This window comes from Varanus komodoensis, unplaced genomic scaffold (genome assembly GCF_004798865.1).
Source record: "Varanus komodoensis strain SLA01 unplaced genomic scaffold, ASM479886v1 scaffold115, whole genome shotgun sequence".
Classification (NCBI taxonomy): Eukaryota; Metazoa; Chordata; class Lepidosauria; order Squamata; family Varanidae; genus Varanus; species Varanus komodoensis.
In genome coordinates, this window is record NW_025335330.1 from 645779 (window position 1) to 668878 (window position 23100).

The 23100-nt window shown below is 63.0% G+C and overlaps 2 protein-coding genes across 3 annotated transcripts; both read right to left on the bottom strand.

Moving 5' to 3' along the window:
* Window positions 1-13447: 13447 nt before the first annotated feature.
* Window positions 13448-17599, bottom strand: LOC123018781. Its single transcript, XM_044421148.1, has 2 exons — window positions 16221-17599; window positions 13448-13817 (listed from the first exon to the last, which is right to left on the bottom strand). Exon 1 carries the CDS (start codon window positions 17597-17599, stop codon window positions 16478-16480), a length of 1122 nt encoding a protein of 373 aa, XP_044277083.1. The 3' UTR covers window positions 13448-13817; window positions 16221-16477.
* Window positions 16072-22746, bottom strand: XXYLT1 (xyloside xylosyltransferase 1). Of its 2 annotated transcripts, XM_044421151.1 has the most exons (4): window positions 22600-22746; window positions 20263-20395; window positions 19528-19943; window positions 17818-17827 (listed from the first exon to the last, which is right to left on the bottom strand). In XM_044421151.1, exons 1-3 carry the CDS (start codon window positions 22688-22690, stop codon window positions 19547-19549), a joined length of 621 nt encoding a protein of 206 aa, XP_044277086.1. In that variant the 5' UTR covers window positions 22691-22746; the 3' UTR covers window positions 17818-17827; window positions 19528-19546. The 2 variants fall into 2 exon arrangements, with proteins under 2 accessions (XP_044277084.1, XP_044277086.1); XM_044421149.1 differs by having other exon boundaries at window positions 16072-19943.
* Between the last annotated feature and the right edge of the window lie 354 nt (window positions 22747-23100).

Sequence of the window (23100 nt, forward strand, 5' to 3'; positions counted from 1 at the left end):
GGCAAGGCAGCTGCTGCGGAGGGCACAAGGTGGGGGCCCCTTCGGGTGTGACGTGCCCTCCCTGAGAGCTCTTGGGCACTGAGTCAAGGCCTCGCCATTTTCCCAGGGGCTTTAGTTGTTCAGTTTTCAAAAATGCATTGCCTTCCTGATTGTTTTTAACTCTAGTTTTTACTTTGGTCTTATTCTATTTAGGGTTTTGCAATATGCATTGTTATGCTTTTATATTCTTATGGATCTAAATGTCATTTTGTGAATGCTCGAGCAGTTTACAAATCAAACAGAAAAAAGTGAAGGAGCCTTTCCAAGCGCAGAGGCAGGAACGTCTTGTCTGGGGAGAGTCCCGGTCCGACCTGCGGAGCGCCTTCCGCCGGGCCTCGTGCCCCCCCCCCCCCCCCCCCCGCCCCCGCGGCTGCCTGGATTATCTTTGCCCTGTGAATGACTCCCGGAGCCTGCCCGGTCTCTGTGGCCAAAGCTCCCTGCCCCGGGGCGGCACGTTGCGCTCGCACCCGAAGACCAGAAACGAGCTACTGCGTCCGTTAGGCAGATAAATCACGCTGACGGAAGGCAGCTTGACACGCAGCCGCGGAGCCCCGGAGCCCTTTGGCCGCAGCGGCCGACACTGAGCAGCGCGCGAAGGGGCCCTCCCGGCGCGGCCGCTCTGGACCAGGCGGAGCGTGGCAGCGCTGCCGATCCCGGCGCCCAAGCCGGGGGGGGGGGGGGGGGGGGGCGCAGCGCCAGCCCGCGGGCCGTTCGCTCGCCGGAGACGTCGGCACCTCCCCGCCGCCGCATCTCGCGCTGCGCACACTCCGCGCGCAGTCCCTGCCGGTTGCGCGGATCGCGGATGCAGGAGCACGCGCAGGAGCGCCGCGACCCCAACGCGGCTGGGGCAGCCACCCCCCAGCCCTCCCGCGCCCCCGAGAGAGGACTTTTGCGCCTCCCTGCCCCAGAGGCGCAGCACGGGCTTCCCCCTCAGCTCGAAGAGGGACTTTTGAAAGCGCTGCGCGGCGTCCGCACCGGAGGGTCGGCAGGCAGTTTGGCCCCCGCCAGCCCGCGGACACCCGGAAACCGGCGCTGTTGCTCCCAGGGCGCGTCTCCGCGGCGGCAGGCGCCGATCTCCGTGAAGAAGCGCCCTCAAGCGAGCTCGGCCCCTCCACACCTCCAGGCTGCCGTGTTGCGTGTGTGTGTTGCGGGGGGACGGGGCCTGCTTCACGGGGGCTCTCTGGCCAAGGGGCGGGGGGCCTGTGCGTCCCCCCGCCCCTGCGCCAGGCCGGGGAACTACCTCCCTGGCCACCCCTCCAGACGCTTCTCTCCTCCTGCAGCTGCTCCGACGGGGAATCGCCGCGCCTCGGGACCTCCTGGTTCGGTGCTTCATCTCAGATGAGCGCCGCCCCAGAGAGCGGCGACGATGGACCACCGGCGAGGACTTGCTCCAGCCCGGAGAGGCAGTGGCCGGGCTCCCGTGTGCCCGGGCTATTTGGGGACAGCGCGGGTTTCCCTTGCGCAGAAGGACGCTGCAGAATGGGGCCAGGTGGGCAACGCGAAAGCACCCAGGGCCCGCCACCTGGCCATTCTTCAAGTAGGTCTGGACGCTCCTCTCTCTCTCTCTCTCTCGCTCGCTCGCTCGCTCGCTCGCACGCACGCACGCACGCACGCACGCACAGAAGGCTCAATAACCGCCTGCCCCACTGGCTGTGTGTTTCAGCAGCCTTTCCCCCTTTTCGCTGCTGAGCTCAGCAGCTGCACCGAGCGATGCAGGGGCTTTCGCCGGAAAATACGCGAGGCAGCTTCCGAAGTCCCAGCCAGCAGACCCGCCCTGCCATAAACCCCGCAGGGCCGCTGCACTTGGACCCCACGCCCTGGACCTCCTCAGGCCAGTCCGTTCTTGGACTGGCCCCAAGCGGCCGCTGCCTCCTCCACCCAGCACCCCACCCAGCCAGGCAGGCCGCGGGTGCCCCATTAGTTGCGCGTCCGGTCGGCCCGAGGGGTGGGTGGAGGCCTCCGCCCCCTTTTGGCAAGACTGGCTTTCTTCCCGAGGCTGCTCCCCCCCCCCCACGCCCCTGCAGGTGGGGCTCCAAAATGATTTGTTTGGGTGCCTCTTTGTCTAGTGGATGGGGGGGGGGTGGCTTTACCTCCCGAGACCTTTTATTCACAGGGATCCTCCAGGAAAAATATTGCTGGGCAGGACAGTCCTCCCGGCACCCCTCTCCAGGCTGCTGCTCCGGCATTTCTGGTCCTCCTGACCCAGGGCCGCTCCTGCCAGCTCAGCCCTAGGAAAAAACCTAATTCGCTCTCTTTTCCAAACCCAGAAATGAACCCCTTCTAGAGCTCCAGCAAACACGTGGCAGCTTGGCAACCCCTGGAAGTGAGGGTTCCTTTTAAATTTATGCAGAAACCTGCCTTATCTGGGGCTTCCTTGGGGGGAATGAAACTGGGTTCAGGGGCAGACCGAGCCAGAAGCTTCCCCCAGGGGCCGGAGTAGCTGGCCGGAGGCCGTCCTGCTTTGGGCACGTCCTGCGAAGGGCCGGGGTTCTCCGCGGAGAAGGCGGCAAGGCAGGGACTGTCGAAGGCAGAAGGAGGGAAGTGCGGCTGCAAGCTGGACCGACTCCATCACGGGCGCCCCAGCGGGAGGTGGCAGGAGCTGTGCGGAGCTGCCAGGGACGGGCGTGGGGGGGGCTCCCGTCAGTGGGGCACCCAGAGTTATAAGTGGCTTGCCAGCCCATAACCACGACCGAGTTGAGGGTGTCATGGGTCACTCTGACTCCAGATGCGAGCCTGGCCACTGAGCCCCCCCCCCCCCCTGGGGCCCCCCCCCCCCCCCCCCCCGCCAGCCTGCCCCTCCGCAGCCGGTCCAGCTAGACCTGCCCAGCCGCCTCCGTGAGGTCAGGAAAGGGGCTGCAGGGAGAGGCCGACAGGGCCGGGCTGGGAGGAGGCCCGGCCAAGTGATGCTCAGTGCTCTGCAGCCCCCCCCCCCACTTTGGGGCATCCCCTTCCTTGCCAGAGGGGTGGGCCAGGATGCGGCGTGAAGTGGGAGCAGGAGGTGCCGGGGGACGGCGCCTCGCCTCACTGCGCCTCCCCCCACGCCAAGTCGCCCTAAGCCTCTGAGCGTGGGGCTTACACGCATCGGGGCACCCCTGAGGTGCGTCCTACGTTCCCTACACATCGGGTATGTTGGGAAATTTCAGACAGATCCTTATAGAAAAAGGCTGCTTATCTGCATCTTTGTGTTATAAACTCAAACCTGCACCCCTTTTTCCGAGAGGAGGAGAATTCCAACCTAGGTTGCTGTTTATCACTGCTGTTCCATTAGGCGCCTGCCTGCAAGTGTCTGCTCTTGTGCAAACAGCAGCAAAACCGACAGGGCGGCCAGAGCAGTTTTTAGCAGCATTGCAATCACGCTGACTTGCACGATCAAGCTCACGGCCAAGACTTCCGGTAACCCCGGCCTTCCTGAATCCTCCTGCCCGTCCCCTGTAATGTGATCAGAGCAATTGTACCAAGTTTTCTCGGCAGACCTCTCACCTTCTTTCGACTGTGTTCCCCTTATTTGGTCAGACTCTGCTTGTAAGTACATGTGACTCAGAAAACGCTCTGTATGTGTTCTGAAAGCGTGTAGATGCTTTGGGTCTCTACCTGGCAGGTGGGGAGGGGGCGTGCTGCCATTAGACCTGCGGGTGGCTGGGCTGGTCTCACCCACGCAGCGGCTGCAGTTCCAGAGGACTTCGGCTTTCCCTGCCACTCCAAGTGTCCTTTCTACGCACCAATGGAAATTCGGGACTGCCAGGTGCCACTGCGGAGGGGAGAGGCCCGGGAGGAGCACCATGCCTGCCAGGTGCTCGCAGAGGGCGACCCTGACTGCACACGCCCAGCTCCTCCACCTCGCCTCGCAGGGCTCCGTCTCCAGCCCCGAATCGACCTTCCTGCCCTCCTCTGAGCCCCCCCCCCCTTGTCTGCATCTTTCTTCAACTGTGGTGCCCAGGACTGGCCCAGGACTCCAGGTCAGGCCTGACCAGTGCTGAGTGGAGGGGCACTCTGCCCATGCTCAGAGGGACCCAACGATTCCTGGCCGCGGCTGAATGCTCAGGCTGTCCAAAGCAAACTCTCCCTCAAACTGGTGCGACAGCTAATACGCAGGACAGAAACAAGATTCAAGGTGATCTTGATACGCTGGAACATGGCCTGACAAAACCAGAAAGAGATTCAGGAGGGGCCAGTGCCGCGCTCTGCACTAGGAGAAGGGCACCCAGTGAACCGTTAGCCGACGGGGAATCCTCAGCTCAGCAGTGCTGCCAGTGGGAAGGATCCTGGAAACAGTGCAGATCACAAGCTGAATGCAAGTCCACAGTGCGGCTGCAAGAAGCGCAGATGCTCTTTTGGGCTGCATTAACAGAATATCACTTCCAAAACATGTGAAGAGCTAGTTCCCCTTGTCCAGCCCTGGGCGGGGGGGGGCTCCATCTGCAGTCCTGTGTCCAGTCCTGGGCACCACGCTTCAAAAAGGATGCAGGCAAGCAAACTGGAACTGGGTCGGGGGGGCAACGAGGATGATCCGACAGCTGGAATCAGAGTCCTGTGAGGAGGGACGGGGTGAACGGGCCGGCTCAGGCTCAGCCTCGAAAGAAAAGATTGCAGGGAGATAGGATGGCGCTTTTCAAAGAGCTGAAACGCTGCCACACGAGGGTGGAGCGGGGGGGGGGGGGGGGGCAGGATCTCTTCTGAATCATCCCCAGTGCAGGATGCAGCATGATAGGCTCAAGTTACAGGAAGCCAGGTTCCAGCTGAACAGGAAGAGTTTCTGGACTGTTAGAGCTGAAGGACAATGGAACCGATTACCCGGGAGGTTGTGGGCTGCCCCACACGGGGGGGGGGCATCCAAGATGCAGCTGGGCAGCCCTTTGAGAGGGATGGTTTACCCGGAGTCTTGCGCCGGGCAGGGGTTGGATCCCAGGGCAACGCGGCCCCTTCCAGCTCTAGGATCGTATGATACCGTGGCTCTAAGGCAGTGCTGGCGAACCTGTGGCACATGGGCCACAGCGGGCACGCAGAGCCCTCTCTGTCGGTAGGCGAACCGCACACCGCCCCAGCAGCAGGGCATCGGAGAGCGGCGCACACAGGGGCCGTGCGCACGATCGGAAAGGAGCAGCGGCGCCAGGCGATGATGCCACGAGCCGCGACTCATTAGCCACCCCTCATCCGAGCTTTCGCATGGCGGGTCAGTGCATTGCCAAGGAAAGATGTATACAGCCTTGGACTGGCTGTGAATTGCTTTTTCTAAACTACAACACTAATTGCAGAGTTGGCACTTTGTGATAAAAAAGTGGGTTTTGGCTCGCAGTTGGGGCACTTGGCCTCTAAAAGTTCACCATCCCTGCTCTCGGGTCTCCCTGGTCAAGCTTGCAGCCCTGTCTGTTTTTCCAAACAGTGGCTGGGGGGCCCTTGGTGGCTTGCACAACACTTTGGAGAGCTGCATCTCCCACGATGGATCCCCCCAGGCGGTGCCCGTTGTGCCTCGGGGGCTCCAGCCAGTCAGACTCCTCTTCCTCGCACGTGTGTGACGTGTGACCCCCCCCCCCCAGCTTATCCTTCCAGAAGGAGGGCCTTCCTTTTGGGTTGGGAAATTGTGGGCTCTCCCTGAGGGGCCTGGGAGACAAGGACGGCCGTGCAGGCCGTTCTGGCACGCAAACACCTCTATTCCCCGGCGGCAGGACCGGTGCTGCCAGGAGCCCTGCGGGACGCGGTCTCACAGCTTCACCTGCGGCTCCCCTGGGCTGTGGGTCACGCACAGTCCGCTCCCCAGCGGGCTGCCCGGGAGCCGTGCTGCAGCGCTTCCGCTCCCTGAGGATGGCTGACTTCCGGCAGCGATGGCAACGTTGGGGATGCCCGTGCTGCCCCGGGGCAGACCCCGAGGCCCCATGCAAGGGCTGGACAGGGGGCAGGAGCCCAGGAAGTTTGGCCTTCCTCTGCCCATGCGCCGAGGCCATGGCCAGGCTGGCTGGCTTGGCTGAGAGCCGAAGCCCAGAGCATCAGCTTAGCCCAGCTCTCCTCTTTCATCCCCCGTGCTCTGCTCCCTCCTCGCTTGAGAGCGCCAGGAGAGGAAGGAGGCGTGCAACCCACGCCCAGATAATGGGGAAGCTCTGCCCTTCCAGACGGGGCCTGGGAGGGCGAATGGAAGGCCGGCGCTGGTGGATCGCTGGAGGAATCCATCCCGTGGGGCTCGGAGCAGACTCGTGCCCGGTCAGGACAGTAACGCAGCGCCAGCCTGGCCTTTTTCTGCGATCCCTTTATCGCCAAGGCCAAGTTCCACTCGGGCAACCACGTCCCAACGGCGAGAGGAGCGGACACAGCCGAGCCACGCGGCCTCCAGGGTCGGTTCAGCCGCTTGGAATGGGCAAAGGCACCCGAGGGCTGGGAAATGGCCGGAGACCCGCTGCCGGGGAAGCGGGAAGGGGCCCTCCCCGGGTTTGCCCTTGGCCCGGAGCTCCTGCCCTTCCCTGCCTGGCAGCAGGAGCCTGGCAAGCTCTGAAGAAGGAGACGAATTGTGCCATTTGAAGAAAGCAAATGTTGGCACTCGCACACACACACGGATGTGCAAAAAGCACACAAATGTAACGGAACACGGATTTGGCCATGCTTGCAGCTTCAGTTGTTCAACCGTAACGCAACAGCGTGGTGCCTGCGCTGGCACAAGGCTGGGCACCTGCTTGGGGTGGCCTCGTGGCCGGTGGTTCGGGTAACACCCGGCTTGGAATAGCGCCATCCTGCATGCGGGGTGCCCGGGCTGCCCTTGAAAGCGAGCCGGGGGGGCCGGCCGGGGGGCACTGGGCAAGGCGGCCAAACCCTGCCGGAGCTCCCCTGTCTGCACCCCCCGCCGCCATGCCAGCCGGAAGCCCTCCGGCCCCGGGGAGCGCAGCCAGGCGGCCCGGGAGGCGTCTTCCCCACCGGCCTGCCTGGGCCACGCGGCCCCCCAGCCACGCCCTCCCGTTTGGCCTGTCTTGACTGAGACTGCCGAATTTTGGTTGGAAAATGGCAGCGATGCCGTTCACCAGGATGGGCACACCTGCATCTCATGTCTCCTCCGTGAGCTGGAAGCACATGACCATCTGCTCCTGGGACGGACCGGCGCCCTCGCTGCCGGCGGGGCCCCTGTCCATGGCAGCTTTTGCTCTGAGTGCCACGGGAGCGATCCATGATCCTCTGCGGTGGGAATCCATTGGGGAAGGAGTCCAGCTCCACCGGGAAGGGCTTCGGCTGCGCTGGGGAGCCTCCGTGGGGAGGTGCACGTGGGGCCCCCCTTCAGGCGGCCCCCTTTCAGTAGGGCCTCGGGAGTAGCAGGCGAGGCCCGCCTCCAAGGGTCTGGGCGGGGGCTGGCCTCCAGGGCTGCCTGCCCTGCCCCACCTCATCCCACTTGGCTGGCCACCTGGGCTGCATGTCCCCTGCCGCCGGCGTTTTCTGCGTGGCCAGACAGCAAGCGTGGCAGAAGGGAATCCGTGGCAGCGCAGGCTTCGGATGCAGGTGGGTGGCGAGCCCAGAGCATTCTGGCCAAACGGCACATGCCTCCCTGGCTCCGGGAGACCAGGATGGACGCTGCGGGAGCCCATTTGCGGAGGCCACACTGGATCCGGCACCCTCTACCATGAAGGGCTTGCTGTTTTCACCCATGGAGGGGGGGTGCCCTCCAAAAACACACCAGCAGCCCTGAGCACCACGGACTCACAGCCACTGTTGCTGCCCGTGGCCCGCAGGGCTCTCTGCACGAGCTCTGGCAGCTGTGGGGAAGGACGGGGCGCCTTCCCTCGTCCGCTGCTGGACGGGGGTCTGCATGACCAGAGCGCGTGTTCAGCCAGCACAGGGCGGCTCTTGCCTGCCCTCCAGCTGGGCGGGGCTCCAGATGTCTCCACACACCGTTGCCGGCTCAAGCTGCCCTTTTCCCAGGCCAGTGCATGAGAAAGGGGAAGTGTGAGAGACCGGGAAATTATTAATTGCATCATTAAACGGTCACGGAGCGAAGCGAGGACAGGAGTGGCGTGGGAACATTTCACTGTCAAAGACGAATGCACGGGGAAGGCCAGACATGCCCCCGGCCCCCCGCTGGTCCAGGGCACTCATCTCCGCTTGGCACCACTTGCCAGGGGAGTCCGAGGACGAGGCCGGAGTTGCTGGCCTTGTGGGGGCCTTGCTGCGGGGGGGGGGGGGGTGTCGAGGCACCAGAAACAGCTGGGGCATCAGCCCATCGGGCAACAACAACAACAACAACTACAAAACCCTCACACATTTGTGGGTAGTTATTGATTATGCCCATATATTCAAATGTAAGTACCATTATTAATATTTTATAGATGGCAAGCTAATAAACCGCTTGATTGCTTTCAGGGCGGAACCGTGCCGTCCCAAGACATGCTTGTAAAAACACTGCCCTCCGCAGGCCCATGCTTCCTTCGTCCTTCAGGGCCACATCCAGACAGGGTACCTGGGACCAGCCAAGAGCTGCATGCCCTGTAAACTGAACACGGCGTGCGGGCAAGGAGGGCGCGGAAGCGTCCCGCGTGCTGCCAGGCTCCACAACCCGCTCGGGTCAATAGGGATTTAACTTGGGGAACATCAGAAACAGCTGTGGGCGCGGCTCCCTGAACGGGCGGGCGGGCGGCTGGTCTCAGCGGCTCCAGCGGAGATGCTCGCTTCCCCTCGGCTGGACCCTGCGAGGCCCCTCAGCCAGTGATCGCCTCTCAGTCCTGCGCTGGAGGCGCACGGAAGCTGGGGCTTCTTCGGACCGTGCTCTGGCGGCCTCCAGCGCTCGTCTTCCGGGGAGGGGCTATTCCACGACCCCGTTGTGCATGGGGCAGACCTTAATAGTCGGCATGCACAGACGCTTTGGAACCATTTCCCTTTTTCCTGGAAGGGGAAATGAATTGTCTGGGTCCTGTTGGTCACTGGGGTCTGACTGTACAGAATTAGGAGATAGATACCGGTTCACCTGTTTGGAAAGGACAGGAAGGGGAAAAGAGGAGGGGGCATACCTTTATACCTCAGGGAAGGGATAGGATGCAGTGAGATAGAATGCAGTGCAGACGGGGCTCTGGTAGAGGCGGTTTGGGTGAATCTAAGGGGTTTTGACAGGGAGACAGATCTGACTGTGGGGGTCTGTTATCGCCCTCCAGGTCACCTTGAGACCCTGGATGATGTCTTGACAGGCCAGATTCTAAGGATATCTCGGGGGAGAGACACAGTAATTATGGGAGATTTCAATCTCCCGGACATTAGTTGGGAGACTCACTCGGTGGTGACAGCCAGGTCACATCGCTTCCCAGACACTATAGAAGGAGGGTTTTTCATGCAGGGGGTCCAGGAGGCAGTGGTGGGGGGGTAAATATCCCTGACTTGGTCCTGACCAACAGGGAGGTGCTGATAGACGCGGTGCAGATTAGGGGAGCTCTGGATGCGAGCGATCAGAAGGCGGACTGAGGGCACCCGTCGAGGCTCGGCGAGGCTTCCGGATCCAAGACACCCAGCTGCCTGAACGGCTGCGAATCTCGGGAAGGGCGCTTTGGGTCCGGTTTGCAGCCAACCGTGGGCCCACCAGAGGGCTGTTCCGTCAAGGCCGCCCTTTGCTGGTCTCTGTGTCGGCATGCTGTGGGGCACTTTGTGGAAAGCTTTGCCGCAGCAGAGACCAATTATGCCCACATCATTCTCACAGGCCTTTTGGAAGGCTGCCCACTCAAAAAATGAAATTGTTTACTTGCATTGTTGGGTGGTAAGGAATCAAAGCGATAAATCATGAGGTTTGACCCTCCCTTTCAACTTTTCTATCCAGTACTGGATTTGGAACTCAAAGTCCCTTCCTAACAATACTTAATGATTAAGCTACTCTGCAATTTTGAAAATAAAACTTTCAGCCTTGATTTGGTGCATGTAATCTTATTAATGGCCATTTCTGACCTTCTATCTGCCTCCTTTGGATCAGAAAACTATCATCACCACCCTCTCTCTTACCACCAGTTTTTCTTGTCCAGTTCTCCTAAAAGTCCTTCTAATTCTTCAGGCTTGCTGTGTGGTTCTTACTAGTTGCATCTGTAAGTGAATGCTTGGATTGCACACCTTCCAAAATTCCTACCCCATTTTAAAATTCCTTATGCACATCTACTTTTTCCAATTCTTCATTTAAGCATTTCTGATTAATTTCTGTTCTTTCAACTCTCTCAAGCTTTAAGTTTTCCTTCAATTTGTTGCTTAGTTTTTTTCTAATTCTTGCTTATGTTATCATTAAGATTCCTACACTTGTTTGAAAGCCTCCCCCTCCCCTCCCCCTTGTAGTTACGCAGCCTCACATACTTTGATCTAATTAGCTTAAAGGTTACACCTTAACCCGGACTCTGGTGCGCCCACAGCTGGAGTCCTGCATCCAGTTCTGGGCTCCACATCATCGGAGAGGGAGAGCCAGCTTAGAATCGGCTCTGCACAAGAAGGGTAGCCGGGCTGGGAGGGATGTCGCATGAGGAGACACGGAGGGAGCCGGGTCGTTTCAGCCTGGAGGAGAGGAGACTCCGAGGGGATCTCTTAGGGACTTCTAGGTATGGGAGGGGACGTCAAGTGGAGGAGGGCCGTGAGCTGTTCTCCCCTGCAGTGGAGGGCAGAACGTGTTCCAGCGGGGCAAAGCTCAAGGCACCGGGCTTCAGGCAGGATGTCAGGACGTACTTCCTGACGGTTAGGAGCTCTCGGGTAGGAAATGGGCTCCCGAGGGGGGTGGTGGAGGTCCCAACAGTGAGGGCGCTCAAGGAAAGATTAGAGAACCACGTGTTGGGGTTTGCATGAGTGGAGCCGGCTGGAGCTGGGGGTCAGACTAGATGGCCCAGGAGTCCCCTTCCAACTCGCTTTGTTCTGTTTCTGGTTAGCACCTCTGCTACTTAGAAGTCAACTTACATGTAAGTGATGTAATTTCTACAGGCTTCCACGGATTTCCCTCAGCCTCCCTCGTTCTGTCATGCCCTCCTCCAGCACTGCCAAACTCTCTCTCCTGCCAGGGGCTCCTAACATTGTGGTTCTCTCAGGAGCAGAGGCCTGACTCGGGTGCTACGCTCCAGCTGGGGTCACGGGCAGCCCTCCTGCTTGAAAACAGCTGTCCGTCATCAAACTCTGCCCCTTCCTGGAGCCTTAAAGCTCAGGGTGAAGCTAAGCCCGTTCATTCCAGCAAGTTTTCAAATACCACAGAATCGTAGCAGTTGGCTGCCGTAGCCTGGCTGCCAGCAAAATTAGGAATGCCCAAAAGAGAGGAAAAAAGAACAGGGTATCGTGTCTTCTTCCGGTGTAAAATTCTTCAAGTATAAAGACAATGTTTTTCTCTCAAACTTGGGAAAAGTAAAACTAGCTGTTGGGGATTCGGGGAGGAGGCAGGAAATACAATTAACTGATGAGGATATTTTAGTCCTTCTCGCCTCAGTACTCGCATGTTCCAAGCAAAGTGGAGATAAGGAAAGGTTTCAAGGAGAAATGGGCAACAAAACTTTAAAAGGGAGTCACATAAACACATTTTCAGATAAGAGGTCACAAGAAAAAAGTGATGAGCAAGAAAAACAAAGCACCCTCATTAGTGCAGCGAGGAGAAACACGAAGCCTGCGCTGCCTGGCCTGGCCCGGCCTGCGACTGGTGAGCAGCTCCCCGGAGGAGAGGAGAGGAGAGGAGAGGAGAGGAGAGGAGAGGAGAGTGGCGCGAGGCCTTTGACAGGAAGGCCTCGCGAAGACCCCAGGGCGGGTGCCTCGGCCCCAGAACCCGCTGGAGGCGCATCCCGCACATGGACACCTACTCTCGCAGGGCTGTCCTCTCAGGCGAACCATCCAGCCGGACGCAGCCCGGAAGGCCCGCCACCGAGGACGAGCATTGAGTTCACATCTTCCGGAAGGCGAGAAACCTGCCTCCAGGAATTACCGATCCATTCCCTGGCTGGGCACGGGCTCTACCTGTCCTTCCCTCTCAGATTCTCATGAGACAGAGTGCCGGGCTGGGCTGAGGGCAAGCAGGTAGTTCGTCCTGACCCAGCTGGAAGGTGCCGTGCCTGAAGGTGCCGCTCGGTGGCAGTTACCGCAACCCACCGGTCTTGGGAGTCCGCGGCCGCTGCCTCTGCTGCGACGTCATCAGCGCTGGACTGGTGAACAAGACCAGACTGTGGAATCGGGAGTGGCCACAAATGCTCCGCACATGCCTTGGATGTTGCTCCAGGCCCTGCAAAGCTGCCCGAGGGTCCAGCGCTGATCCCCTGCATGCTTTGGCCGACAGGACGGCCCCACGCCGAGGAAGGGGCTGCAGGGCAGTACTGGCCCCCGGTCCGAGCTCAGAGAGATGCTCCCATCCGGGGGCCACCTCGATCTGGCGCTCCTCCCGCTTGCAGCCCACAGAGAAAGGGCTGTGGCAGCCGCTCTCTGGCTCAGAGCACAACCCCCGAGAAGGGGCAACGGGGCATTTTGGTGGCAGGGTGCCCTGTGGCACCTTGAGACTCGCAGTGGCCTGGAGGCGGTGGCCGGTGCCATCAAGCTGCCTCCAGCCTCATATGCACGAGAGCCCTGCAAAATGCCCCCTCCAGGACGGGCTGCTCAGGGCCTGCGAATTCAAGGCTGCAGCTGCCACTGCAGACCCCTCCGCCTCAGATTTTGGCATCTTCTTTGGCCTTCCACTTTCCCTGGCACTACGGGAGTCCTGCCTTCCCGGGATGCATCCAGCCTCAGTGTTGCCGCCAAGGAAAGCTCTGGCTTGATTTGCTGCAGGACCCACTTCAGCCGTCTGTCGGTCCCGGCCCGCAAACCGCTCCTCCAGCGCCAGTGTTCCTCTCCTCCCCAGGTTCCTTCCAGCCCGCTTGCTTCACCATGCAGCTTTCCCACCATCCAGAGACTGGGACTGCAACCCGGGGGGGGGGGGGGGGGGGGCGGCCTTGGCCTGGCCTGCCTTGCACTTGATGATCTTTCTCACTCCTGCACGGCTTCCCCACCCCCGCTGTGATTGCAGTTTCCTTTTGAAGTGATGACGGAGCTGATTTGTGGAGAATAATTCAGTTTCAGCCTCTTCACCGTTGACAACGACGTTCTGCAGTTCTTCTGCGGCCGGGAGCCTTGCTTCCCCAACGGGCGGCTGCCGCCCTGCCTCCACCCCTCCCTCGCTCAGCCTCGCCAGGCGTTCCAGCAGACTCCGGCGACCTGCCAGGGGGCGTGGAGGGCACCCCAGATGAACCCTGACCTACAGTCGGGCCTGCCCTCTGCCGCCCTTCGTCCCGACAACGTGGGGCTGCCACCCATGTCTAGCACTGTGAACAAGGCAGCTTGCTTTGGCCTGGGATGGCGGATCGACCCACCTGACCCTCACCTGGCCAAACGTCATTACCTGGACCACATGACGGCTGTCTGGGCTTCCTCCTGCTTTGAAAGGCTGGCCCATTTTTCTTGCTCGTTGGCTTACTTTCATGCAACTGGATTGGAGTCACAGATGGAGCAGTTTTATTGGTGGGATGCTATTAAAAATGTGGAACTCCTTCAGCAAATGGGCAACAGAAGGCGGGGCCCCTCCTGTAAGGACAAGCAGTTCCCCCCTGAATTCATTTGTGTGGCTCGTTCGGAGCCACGGAAGGCATTCCCTGGGTGGCACTTCCAGGGCAAGCCTTCTCCCAAATGTGCAAATGTTCCCACACTTTAGCATCTTTGTGTATGAGGGGTTCCATAGTTCAGGATGTGATCCTGTGAGCTGCACGCTAATCCCAGGAAAAGATTTGCTGTACCACAGCTGCGAGTAACGTTCCGCACATATGGAGCCAGTCAGGTGACTACCAAAAGTTCCAAGAAAGCTGCTGCAATGAAAAAGGAGCGGAATTAAAAACGGTTGCAGAAAGTTGCGCACAGCTTGACCAGCTCCCTCTCTGCTCTGCCCGGTGCTGCTGCAGCTGCATCCTCCCAGCAAAGGTGCAAGAGCCTTCCCTGCAGCGCTCCTGCCTGCCGCCAGGCAGGTGGAGGGTCTCCGGCGGGGAGGCCTTCAGGCTGAGCCTGGATAGCTGCCTGCAGTCAGGGAAGCTTTGAGCTGACTCCCGGCTTGGGCCCAGCAGCTCCCTCCAGCTCTAGGATTTTGCTTCTGCTTCTTTATAAATTTATGCCTGACTGGGATATTTATAAATTGCTCTTCATCAGATGATGAACAGAAAAATCAAATGGACCTTCAAGCATCCAATGCCACATGATTGGTAGTAATAATAAATTGGCAGCAAAGGGCTGTGCAGATTCGACAAGCTGGATGGGCCCACTCCAACTGCCCCGATACGCGGAGGACCGACGGTTCCAGTTCTTCTGCCGTGAAAGGAGCTCCCGGCAAGGGCTCTCCCATCAAGCAGACACCGCTCTGAGGAGAGCCTCTGGGGGAGCTGGAGACCTGGGCGGCTGCCCAGAGGGCTTCCTGCAGGCCCGTCCTGCCCCCGGCCCTCGGAGGCGGCCAGTGCTGAGCCGGTCTGGCACCCGCAAGGGGCGCAGCCGCCCCGGCCGCCCCCAGTGACAGCGTCTCGCACCGCCTGTCGCCAAGGGCAGCCACAGGGCCAGGAGGCGCCTCCACGGCCAGAGGAGGCAACATGGCAGACCAGCCAAAGCTGGGAATGCTGCCGCCATCCCGAGGCCACAGGCCCTCCGAGGACCACACGGGATCTCGGAGCACCCCAGCCACGCGGCTGCTGGTTCGAGGGCTAGCAGAGGGCTGAGGCCAGGACCGGAGGAGGACGTGAACCCCACCGGCAGGCCCGAGGAGCACCTCCACAGGACCTCCACCTCGTGCTGCAGGACTGCGGGGCAGCCTGGCCCTCCTGCAACCCAGGGGCCCTCCCAGAGCCCCTGCTGTCGCCCTCCTCCCACCCGGGGGTGGGGGGGACTGAGCATCTCCTCGGGGCTCGGCCTGCCTGCCGGCTCTGCCTCAGGCAGGAGCGGTTCCCAGACTGCTGGACATGAAAACGCGGGGGCGTCTCCATAGCATGCAGTGGGGCCTCATGTGTGTCTCCATAGCATACAGTGGGGTCTCACTGCCCTCCTGCCCTCCGACCACTTGGGGTCCAGATGCCTGACAAGGAAGACAGAGGCTGTTTCTATGGAGGAACGTTAGGGAGCCAAGAGCCAACTGGCCATGGGGGGACCAGCAAGGGGGGGAGGGGGAGACCCCTGCATCCAAGTGGGGGCTGGCTCCGTCCCCTCAGACAGGGCGGCTGTGACACCCGCATCTCCCTGGCCAGCCTCGGGGAAGGGCTCTGGGCTTGCTTCGCCCCAAGTCCGCGAGGGACCACCCGGCACTGCGTGGAGCAGACCAAGCAGGCGCCGCGGACGCGGAGCTCCCCACAGAGGATGGGCCTCCCCCACCCTGGCCCTGAGGCCGGGAGACGCTCCCACTTTGCCAGGCAGGAGGCGCACAGTGGGCCCGCTCTGGCCGCCACTGCCACGGGCACGCACCAACAAGAATGGGGGCACGGGGAGCTGTGGCCGGACACACTTCCTCTCCCACGCCGCAGCCACACTTGTGGGGCTGGTGGGGGGCCACATGCGGCTGCAGTTGTGGCGGGGGGCACGGGCAGGGTGGGGGGATGCTCCAGTGTGCCACAGACGTGCCCAGAGGGCTGGGTGGAGCCCCCTCTGCTGCCCAGCGTGGGGAGGGCCGGTCCCTCGGACGCCACAGCCCGCCAGAGTCGCCCCGGGCTTCCAGGCTCGGTCCCGCCAGATCGCAGGCGCTCAGATCCTCCCCCGCCCACGGGAGGAAGCCCGGCCCGCACTCCTGGGTGCCGCATCCGGCCAGGCATGGGCCCCTGGGAAGCCTGCCGAGTCCAGCAGAACCGTCGTCATGTCAGCACTCTCAGCATCCTGGTGACGGGACCCCATTCTAAGCCGCGGGGTCTAACGAAGCCCACCGCTGGGAGCCCCCCCAGGTGCTTCTGTGCTAGCGGGTACGGCGTGGTACACATGCCGCGTCCCTGAGACACCAGCCTTGCACTACGCCACCACCACACGGTCTGCCGGCCAGGCCCAGGTAGGCCAGCTGGCCGTGCAAGCAGCACTCGCTGCATCGCCAGCACACACTCAGCCGCCGCTTCCCTTCCGTTTATTCACATTCAGCGCTTCCATACAGGTAGCTCACGAAGACACTTGTCAGCGTCCCTTGCACGCGCGGACAACCTGCAGGCTGCTTTTCCGTCACCTGCTGCTTGTCATTCTCCCACAATCACTGAGCATACCTGGGAGAGGAGAGGGTGCAGCCACCAGCACCGACAGAAACGGACATCCACAGAGGCTCCCAGAGGGGTGCTCAGCTGCCCACCTCCAGGGTTGCCTGGCTGAGGCACGTGGGGCAGGGGGCCTTCCCATGGCTGGTTCCACGCCTGGACGAGGCCTTCATCAGTTCGTCTGAGCTCTTCCTCGCAGGCTTTCAAGGCAGCTCTGAAGAAGCCAGCTCCTGACTCGCAACCATCGCCCAGAGTGGTCATCTGTACATTCACACATACAGGCTTTGGGCCCGTGCAGAGTGAGGTATCGGGAAGCCTGTACAAGCATTCACGTGGCTGGAAGCCCGGCCCCTTCCTGTCCCCAGGAAGTTTGGGGAGTGGCTCTCAGCCACCCCCTCAATTCTTATGGCTCTCTGGACTGAAAAGATCCCAGCCAGGCCCAGCACGGAAGGTCCCTGGAGGGCAGGGGAGAGCTGTTGGGAGGAGGAGAGCAAAGGGGCCGGAGGACGGGTGGTGTGAACGCACCACGACCGCTCAGAGGGTGGCCTTACAGAGAAGCAACCTGCCCTTCTCCTTCGCGGCCTCCGTGCATCGCACGCACGGGTGACCGGCTGGCTTGACCAGAGGGTGCCGGTGTCCCTGCCGGGCAGTGGGCTGCCCCGAGGGCAGGTCTGGAGTCTCGACGCCCGATGAACATCAAGGGCGTGGACCACGTGGCAGCGCTGCAGAGCTGCTGCAGGGATGGCCCCGAAGGTGGCGGGCACTCGTGTGCCCGCAGGGCAAGCCGAGGGCCTCGCATGCACGGCTGACGGCCGAGACCCACCCGGGCAGCCTCCGAGGGGAGAACCGGCGCCCCGGCCACTGCGCTGGCCGGATGTGGAGGGCGGCCACTGGTGGCTGCTCTGCTCACCTCTCCCCGGTGCTGAGGAATGAGGGTGGTGCGTGCGGCCCGGGTGGGGGGAGCGCACCGGGGCCTGGTGCCAGTCGTTTTGGTACGGAGGCCCGCGGCCCTCCTTGCCAGAGCCATCGGGCCCAGCTTCCGAGCAAGGAGATGCTGGGGAGCCGTCTGAGCGACAACCCCAATCAGTAAGGGCAGAACCGGATCGCTCCCGCAGACCCCTGGCCTCGGAGTTCGGCGCCACAGGGCACGCGCGTGCCCAGCTGTTTTCTGAGGGCAGTGCCGTCGGCAGTGCCCAGGGAGCGCCTTGGTGGTGAGCCAGGTGCTGGAGCTGCTTCCCGGGGGTGCAGCCCTCTCGGAGCAGAGGCCCGGGGAGCAGCGGTCCAGAGTGGCGGGCAGGGACCTGGTGGCTGGGAGCCAGGCGGCGCCTGTTCTTGTGCTCTGGGGCGGCAGCGGCCATCTTGCTCGGGCTGTTTCTTCTTTTGCACCACATGGTCACCCGAGGAGGTGGGAGAACAGCCCTCCCGTCCTCCTCTGGGACTCCACCCCTGCAGGGCTTCCTCGCCTGACGGCCTCAGGCTCACCAGCCCCACGTTGCCCGGCCCTGCTTGTTCTGCGAGGGCCAGGCAGGGTGTGCCGCCCCCACAGGCGCCCTTCGCCTGGGCACGCGAGGCCGAGGAGGGCGGCAACCCGCCGCCACACGAGGCCCGGCCCCTGACGGCTGCCACTCCTGCACAGGATGCAGGGAGGCAGAGAGATGGTGAAGGGCGAGGCGAAGGCAGCACGGCCGAGCCGGGAGGACGGACAGGAGAGTCGTGGAAACACCTCTGCAGAGTGAAAATGGGTTGGACGAGAGGGGAACCGAGAGGGAGTCTGTTCGGGGTAAGCGGAGAAAGTCCGTGGGAAAAAGAACGCAGGGCACCCGGCAAAGAGCAAAGCGATTCCCAATCTAGGCACATCAGCGGTCCAAGAGCAACTGAGGGGAGGGCTGGGGGCCCCCCATCCTTCCTGGCAATGGGGGGGCTCCCGCCCAAGCGAGCACAGGCACCTCCCGACAGTGGGCCCCCACAGGCACAAAGCCCGTGTGTGTGATGCGCGGGGCCCACGCAGAGCCGCCGTCTTGGGGGCTGTTTGCCTCTCCTGCCGTTCCCGTCACACCCGTAGAGCTGCCTCGGCGACTGCGGATTCTTTTGACAGAGTCCACCTTGCCCCGGAAAGAGGGTCCGTCCTCCAGTCGGAGGCTGCAGATGCCTCCTTCTCCTGGAGACATCCAGGCCGAGGGGGTGGGGGCCTGGTCCGGCCTCCCAGCCCTTTGGCCTGCTCTTCCGAGGCCGGCAATGTACCCCCCCAGCGAGGGGGGCTATCAGACGGCGCAGGCGGATGGTTCTGCTCTGACCACCCGCTCGGCAAGGGCCCCGCCTTTGCTCTCAAGCAGAGAAACACGCCACCGTTCTCGGCAGAGAGCCGGGGAGTGCGCCCGGGCCTACACGGAGCAGGTCCGCCGGACGGGAACCCCGGAGGACCCTGCCTCAGCTCCCCACACCAGGCACTCCAGATCCCTGGGGCCGCAGGTGCAGTGGGCCTCAGAGCCCCAGGATGGGTCCACGTGGCCAGATTGAGGGAGGAGCAGGCACCCTGGACAGAGGGAGGGGACTTGAGCGCAGAAAGGAAGAGGATCGCTGCGAACACGCGTGCCCCTCCAGCGGGGAACACGCCCCCTTCCCCCATCTCCCCCGCTGCAGAGGCCAAGCCACCCACAGGGCCAGTTCTACGGCCTCTGCAACGCTCTGCCCAGCCCAAGACGACGGGCTCCTCGCGCAGGACGCTGTGGCTGACGGCAGGCCTGCAGTCTCCGGGCGCCGGGCAGGGAGAGCTGTGCCCGCAGCGGCTCCTGGAGAGCGCAGGAAAGGGGCGCTCCTGTCCACGCGAGGCAGTCCTGCTGGGGTGGGGGGGCAGACTGCCAGCAGCCAGGCCTCCCACCCTTGCTCGGGGGCTGGCGCACGTGGGACGCCCAGGGCTCTGCTGACCCGGCCTCCGCAGTGGTGGGCGGGTGTCAGCCAGAGCGCCTCCCAAGCAGTCCCCCACCCCCACCTGCCGGTGCCCCTTCCACCCCGAAGCCAGGATGGAGCCCCAAGGTGGGTACGCTTCCCCCAGGAGCTAACAAATGGGGCAGGAGGGAGGGACTGGGGAGGCCGGCTCGTCTTCCGGGCGCTGCCTTGCCTTCCTTGCACGGGGCTGCGGTGCTCCCTGGGACAGGGCAGCCCCACCACCTGCCCAGCCCCACCCGCCGTGGTGGCCCCCGTCGGCCGAAGCAGGCCGCCCCCGGCCCAGGGGGTTCTTGTGCCACCCGCGAGGGGCCCACTGTGCCAGGAGCCGCCAGAGACCGGGCCGGCCGCGGGGGGCTGCCGCCCGAAGAACCACCCGGACAGGCGGCCCCGCACTACTCCGCCGGGATGGGCGTGTTGCAGTTGCCGTGGTAGATCCGGACGTGGCCGTCGCAGCGGAAGTAGTGCTCGAAGACCTGGCTGTAGCCGTGGTCGCGCCACCAGGAGCAGAGCTGCCGGTTCCAGGTGCAGTCCAGCACGTGGAACAGCTCCGGGTGCTCCATGCCGGCCAGCGTGAAGAAGTCCTGGTCGCCCAGGTGGCCCCGGAAGTGGAACCGGCTGGCCAGCTCCTGGAGGGCCTCCGGCTCCAGCAGGCGGTTGTAGAGCTCCGAGCGGCGCATGGCGTCCAGCTGAAGCAGGAGGACGCCGCTGTTGAAGCCGGGCAGCCCCTCGGGGGGAGGCTCCCCCACCCTGGTGCCGGGGTGCTCCTGCCGGTACTGCCAGAAGAGGTGCCTGTGGGGGGAGGCGACCGGCGGGGTCAGGCGGGAAGGGCGTGGTGGGCCCGGCCGCCCCTGCCCCCCTGGCTGGATGCTGGGCAGCAGGGCAGGATCCCAAGGCGGCTGCCCCCGATTATGCCTCCGGGCCCGGGGCGCTGGGCAGGAGCGCTGACGGCTTCGCCTTCTTCGCCCCATAAGGCAGAGCTGGGTCGCCGCCCGGAGCTCGGCACGGCTGACAGAGGGGCTCTCGGGGAGGCTTCTGGGAGGCGTGCTGGGAGGCAGGTCCCTGGCTCCGCTCAACCCCCCCCCACAGCCCAGCCCAGTCCGGAGCCTACCGGTAGACAGGCTGCATCTCTCGGGCAATACCGATCACGGCTCCCTCTGGGAAGTTGTCAAATTCTTCAAAGAGTTCCCGGATATTGGTCCGGTATTCCACGTCGAGGTCCACTTGAATGATACGTGAAATCTCTGGCAGGACGGAAAAGGCAGCCCGTCAACCCCACCATCCCGCCCGGCCTTCGCCGCCGCCGCTCACAGGCAGGCAGCTTACAGTTCCGGAGAAAGAAGCGTCCGGGTCCCCCAGAAAAGCTCAGCCAGGTCCCGGGTCCCCACATGCAGGGCATGGCTGCAACGCGGCCTGGACTGGGGCTGTCGGGGGGGGCAGACTAAAGCTGGCATCAGGCTTGCCCCCCGCCTGCCTCGGTCCTGCCTCCGCTCTGCAGGGCCAGGCTGTGGGCGCCTGTGGCAAAGCATGAGCCCAGGAGCCAGCCGGGGACACCCTGAGGAGCTGCCCGGAGTCAGACACTCCCAATCAGGGACCCCCACGCCCCCCCGTGACACCGAGACGGGTGCCAGCCAGCCAGGGCAGAGCACAGCGCCGCCTGACCCCTCGCTGGGATCAGGCCAGGCCATGGCTCGGCCAGGACCAGCTGAGGCAAGGCCACGCGAGCACCAGCAGGCGCTGGTCTGCCCAGGGAGCTTCAGCCACACCGGAGTTGCCTGCACTCCCCTGAAAGGAGCCAGCTCCTCGCCCGGGCTGCTCCTGCACCTATTGCTGCCATCAGAGGGTCAAGCAGCCCCGGGGCTCGAGCACTCTTTATCGGCTGCGGTGGATATCCGGGCCACCAGCCACCCTGAACGGAAAATGTGCCACGCAGAGCTTGTGGCGGAAGCCCGTAGTGCAGACTGTGGCAACACGGCCCTCGGGCCCTTCCAGCTCTACTGCGCTCTATGAAAAGACGAGGCACCCCAAAGGGAGCCCGCCCCCCAGGACCTCCCGCTGAGCCACCGGGCCACATGCATCATTGCGCCCCGGCTGAATCGCGCTGCTGCACTGCTCTGCAAGCTGCCAGGTGAGCAAAAAGGATGAAAAGGACCCGGAAAGGAATGACCAGAAAAAACTAACAGCTACCATTTTTCAAAAAATCTCTGGGAGAAAAAATAGCCTTTTGCTCTTATTTTTCTAGCCACAGAACCATCCCTGGAAAAATATAAGACACGCTTGAGTAGCAGCTGTAATCTTCACTGCTGCCAAATCCCAGATTCCTCTCAGCCCTCGTGAAAGCTGGCAGGTGCAGGAGGTTTCACTGCTGGAGCCACAAAAGCTCTGGCTCCTGAACCAAAACACACAACGAACGCCCCTCCGCCGGGACTACAGGCTGCGATCTCCAGCCTTCGTGCCTCATCAAGGCCTTTCACTCCAAAGAAGCCACAGCAAAGAAAGGAACGGGAGTTGTGTGGAGATAAGAGCACCACTGGCTTCATCTCGCCAGTGGCAGAGGAAACGACACGGAGACGCCAAGACAGCCCCTTCGGCAAGTGGAGTGCTCCCGCTTTCCGACTGGCTACGTGTGCACACAGGCATCGGCACTTGGATCCACCTCCAGCACACGGATGCCACCTCGCCTGTGCTGCCCAGAGCACCAGGTGCCCGTCCTCCCCGTGGCAGCCCCACGACTCAGCCTCAACCAGCAGCAGGTTTCCCAGGTACAGCTGCTGCTGCATCCCAAGCAGCCGCTCCATCCCTTCCTCCTGAGCCTGGGCCGAGCCTGGGATGCAGCTAGACAGCGGACAGGAGGGAAACGGAGGCCGATCGGCTCCTGCTCCACATGCGCCAGAGAGACTCTTCCTCACGTGAGCACAAAACCAATGGGCCCCCGCGCTGCAGAGCTCTTCCAAAGCCAGCCTAAGAGTCTGAGGAGCAACACCTGCTCAAGCCCAGCACCGCCTGCGGAGGAACCGGTGGCAGCTGCACCACCCGGCCACGCCCTCCGCCCAAGCAGAAGGAGGCAGCCAGACTCCAGCGAGGCAGAGCAGCCGGAGCAGAGAGGTGCTCCACCGAGCCCCTTCTGCTCCGCACCGTCCCCGCTCGTGTGGGGCTCCTTTCTCCCGGCCGCCTGCCATCAGGGCGCCTCCACGCAGCCAGCCAGTTGCTCCTCCAGCGGCTCAGGCGACAGATGGGCGAGAGGGACCCTGCTCCCTCCACTTGCCCCCTTCCTTCTCAGGCCACCCAAACAGGCCACTTGAGATCTGCGGTGCCACTTGCAGCATTCCGCTTCGGGAATGAAAACCGGTTTTTGAAAAACACAGCACCCAAACGCGCCAGAGCCGGGACGCTGCACTCCAGGGTGATGCACGGGAGTGGAAACTGGACGGACCCCCGCGCCACTCACCCTTCGGCATGATGCGATGCATGGCCACCGAGAGGAAGAATATGGCGTCGCCGTAGTAAGTGCCCGCACCCGCACTGAAGAGCTTCTGCATGGGCTCCACGACCGGGAGCAGCTTCTCCGCAAAGACGTCCACATCGTGGAAAACCACCTGTGGGAGAGGGAAGGCGGCTGTTCCCGGGCCAGGCGCGGAATCGCGAGGGAGGCCGAGGCGGCGGCGCGCAGGAAGGGCGGGGGGCAAACGCCGCCGCGTCCCCGCAGGCCGAGGGGGAGCCGCAGCCGCACGGGGGCGCGCGCCGCCTCCTTCGGGGGCGCGCGGGAGGACCGGCCGCAGTTTGGGGAGGGGGAGCCCCGCGGAGGCCTGGCGCCATCTTCCTGGGCCGCGAGCGCCAGCAGCCCGCCCTTCTGCGGGCGCCCCGGCTGCGCCCCGCTCCCCGGGCGGTGGGCGGCGGCTGCGGGGAGAAGCCGCGCGCCGGGGCGGGGCTGCACCCGCAAACCGCCCGC

Coding starts and splice junctions, on each gene's coding strand:
- XXYLT1 (XM_044421149.1), bottom strand. CDS start 22,690: ATGCAGAAGCTCTTCAGTGCGGGTGCGGGCACTTACTACGGCGACGCC. Junction 20,396..22,599: donor GCATCGCATCATGCCGAAGG/GTGAGTGGCGCG, acceptor CCGTCCTGCCAG/AGATTTCACGTATCATTCAA. Junction 19,944..20,262: donor GAGATGCAGCCTGTCTACCG/GTAGGCTCCGGA, acceptor CTCCCCCCACAG/GCACCTCTTCTGGCAGTACC.
- LOC123018781 (XM_044421148.1), bottom strand. CDS start 17,599: ATGTGGTGCAAAAGAAGAAACAGCCCGAGCAAGATGGCCGCTGCCGCC.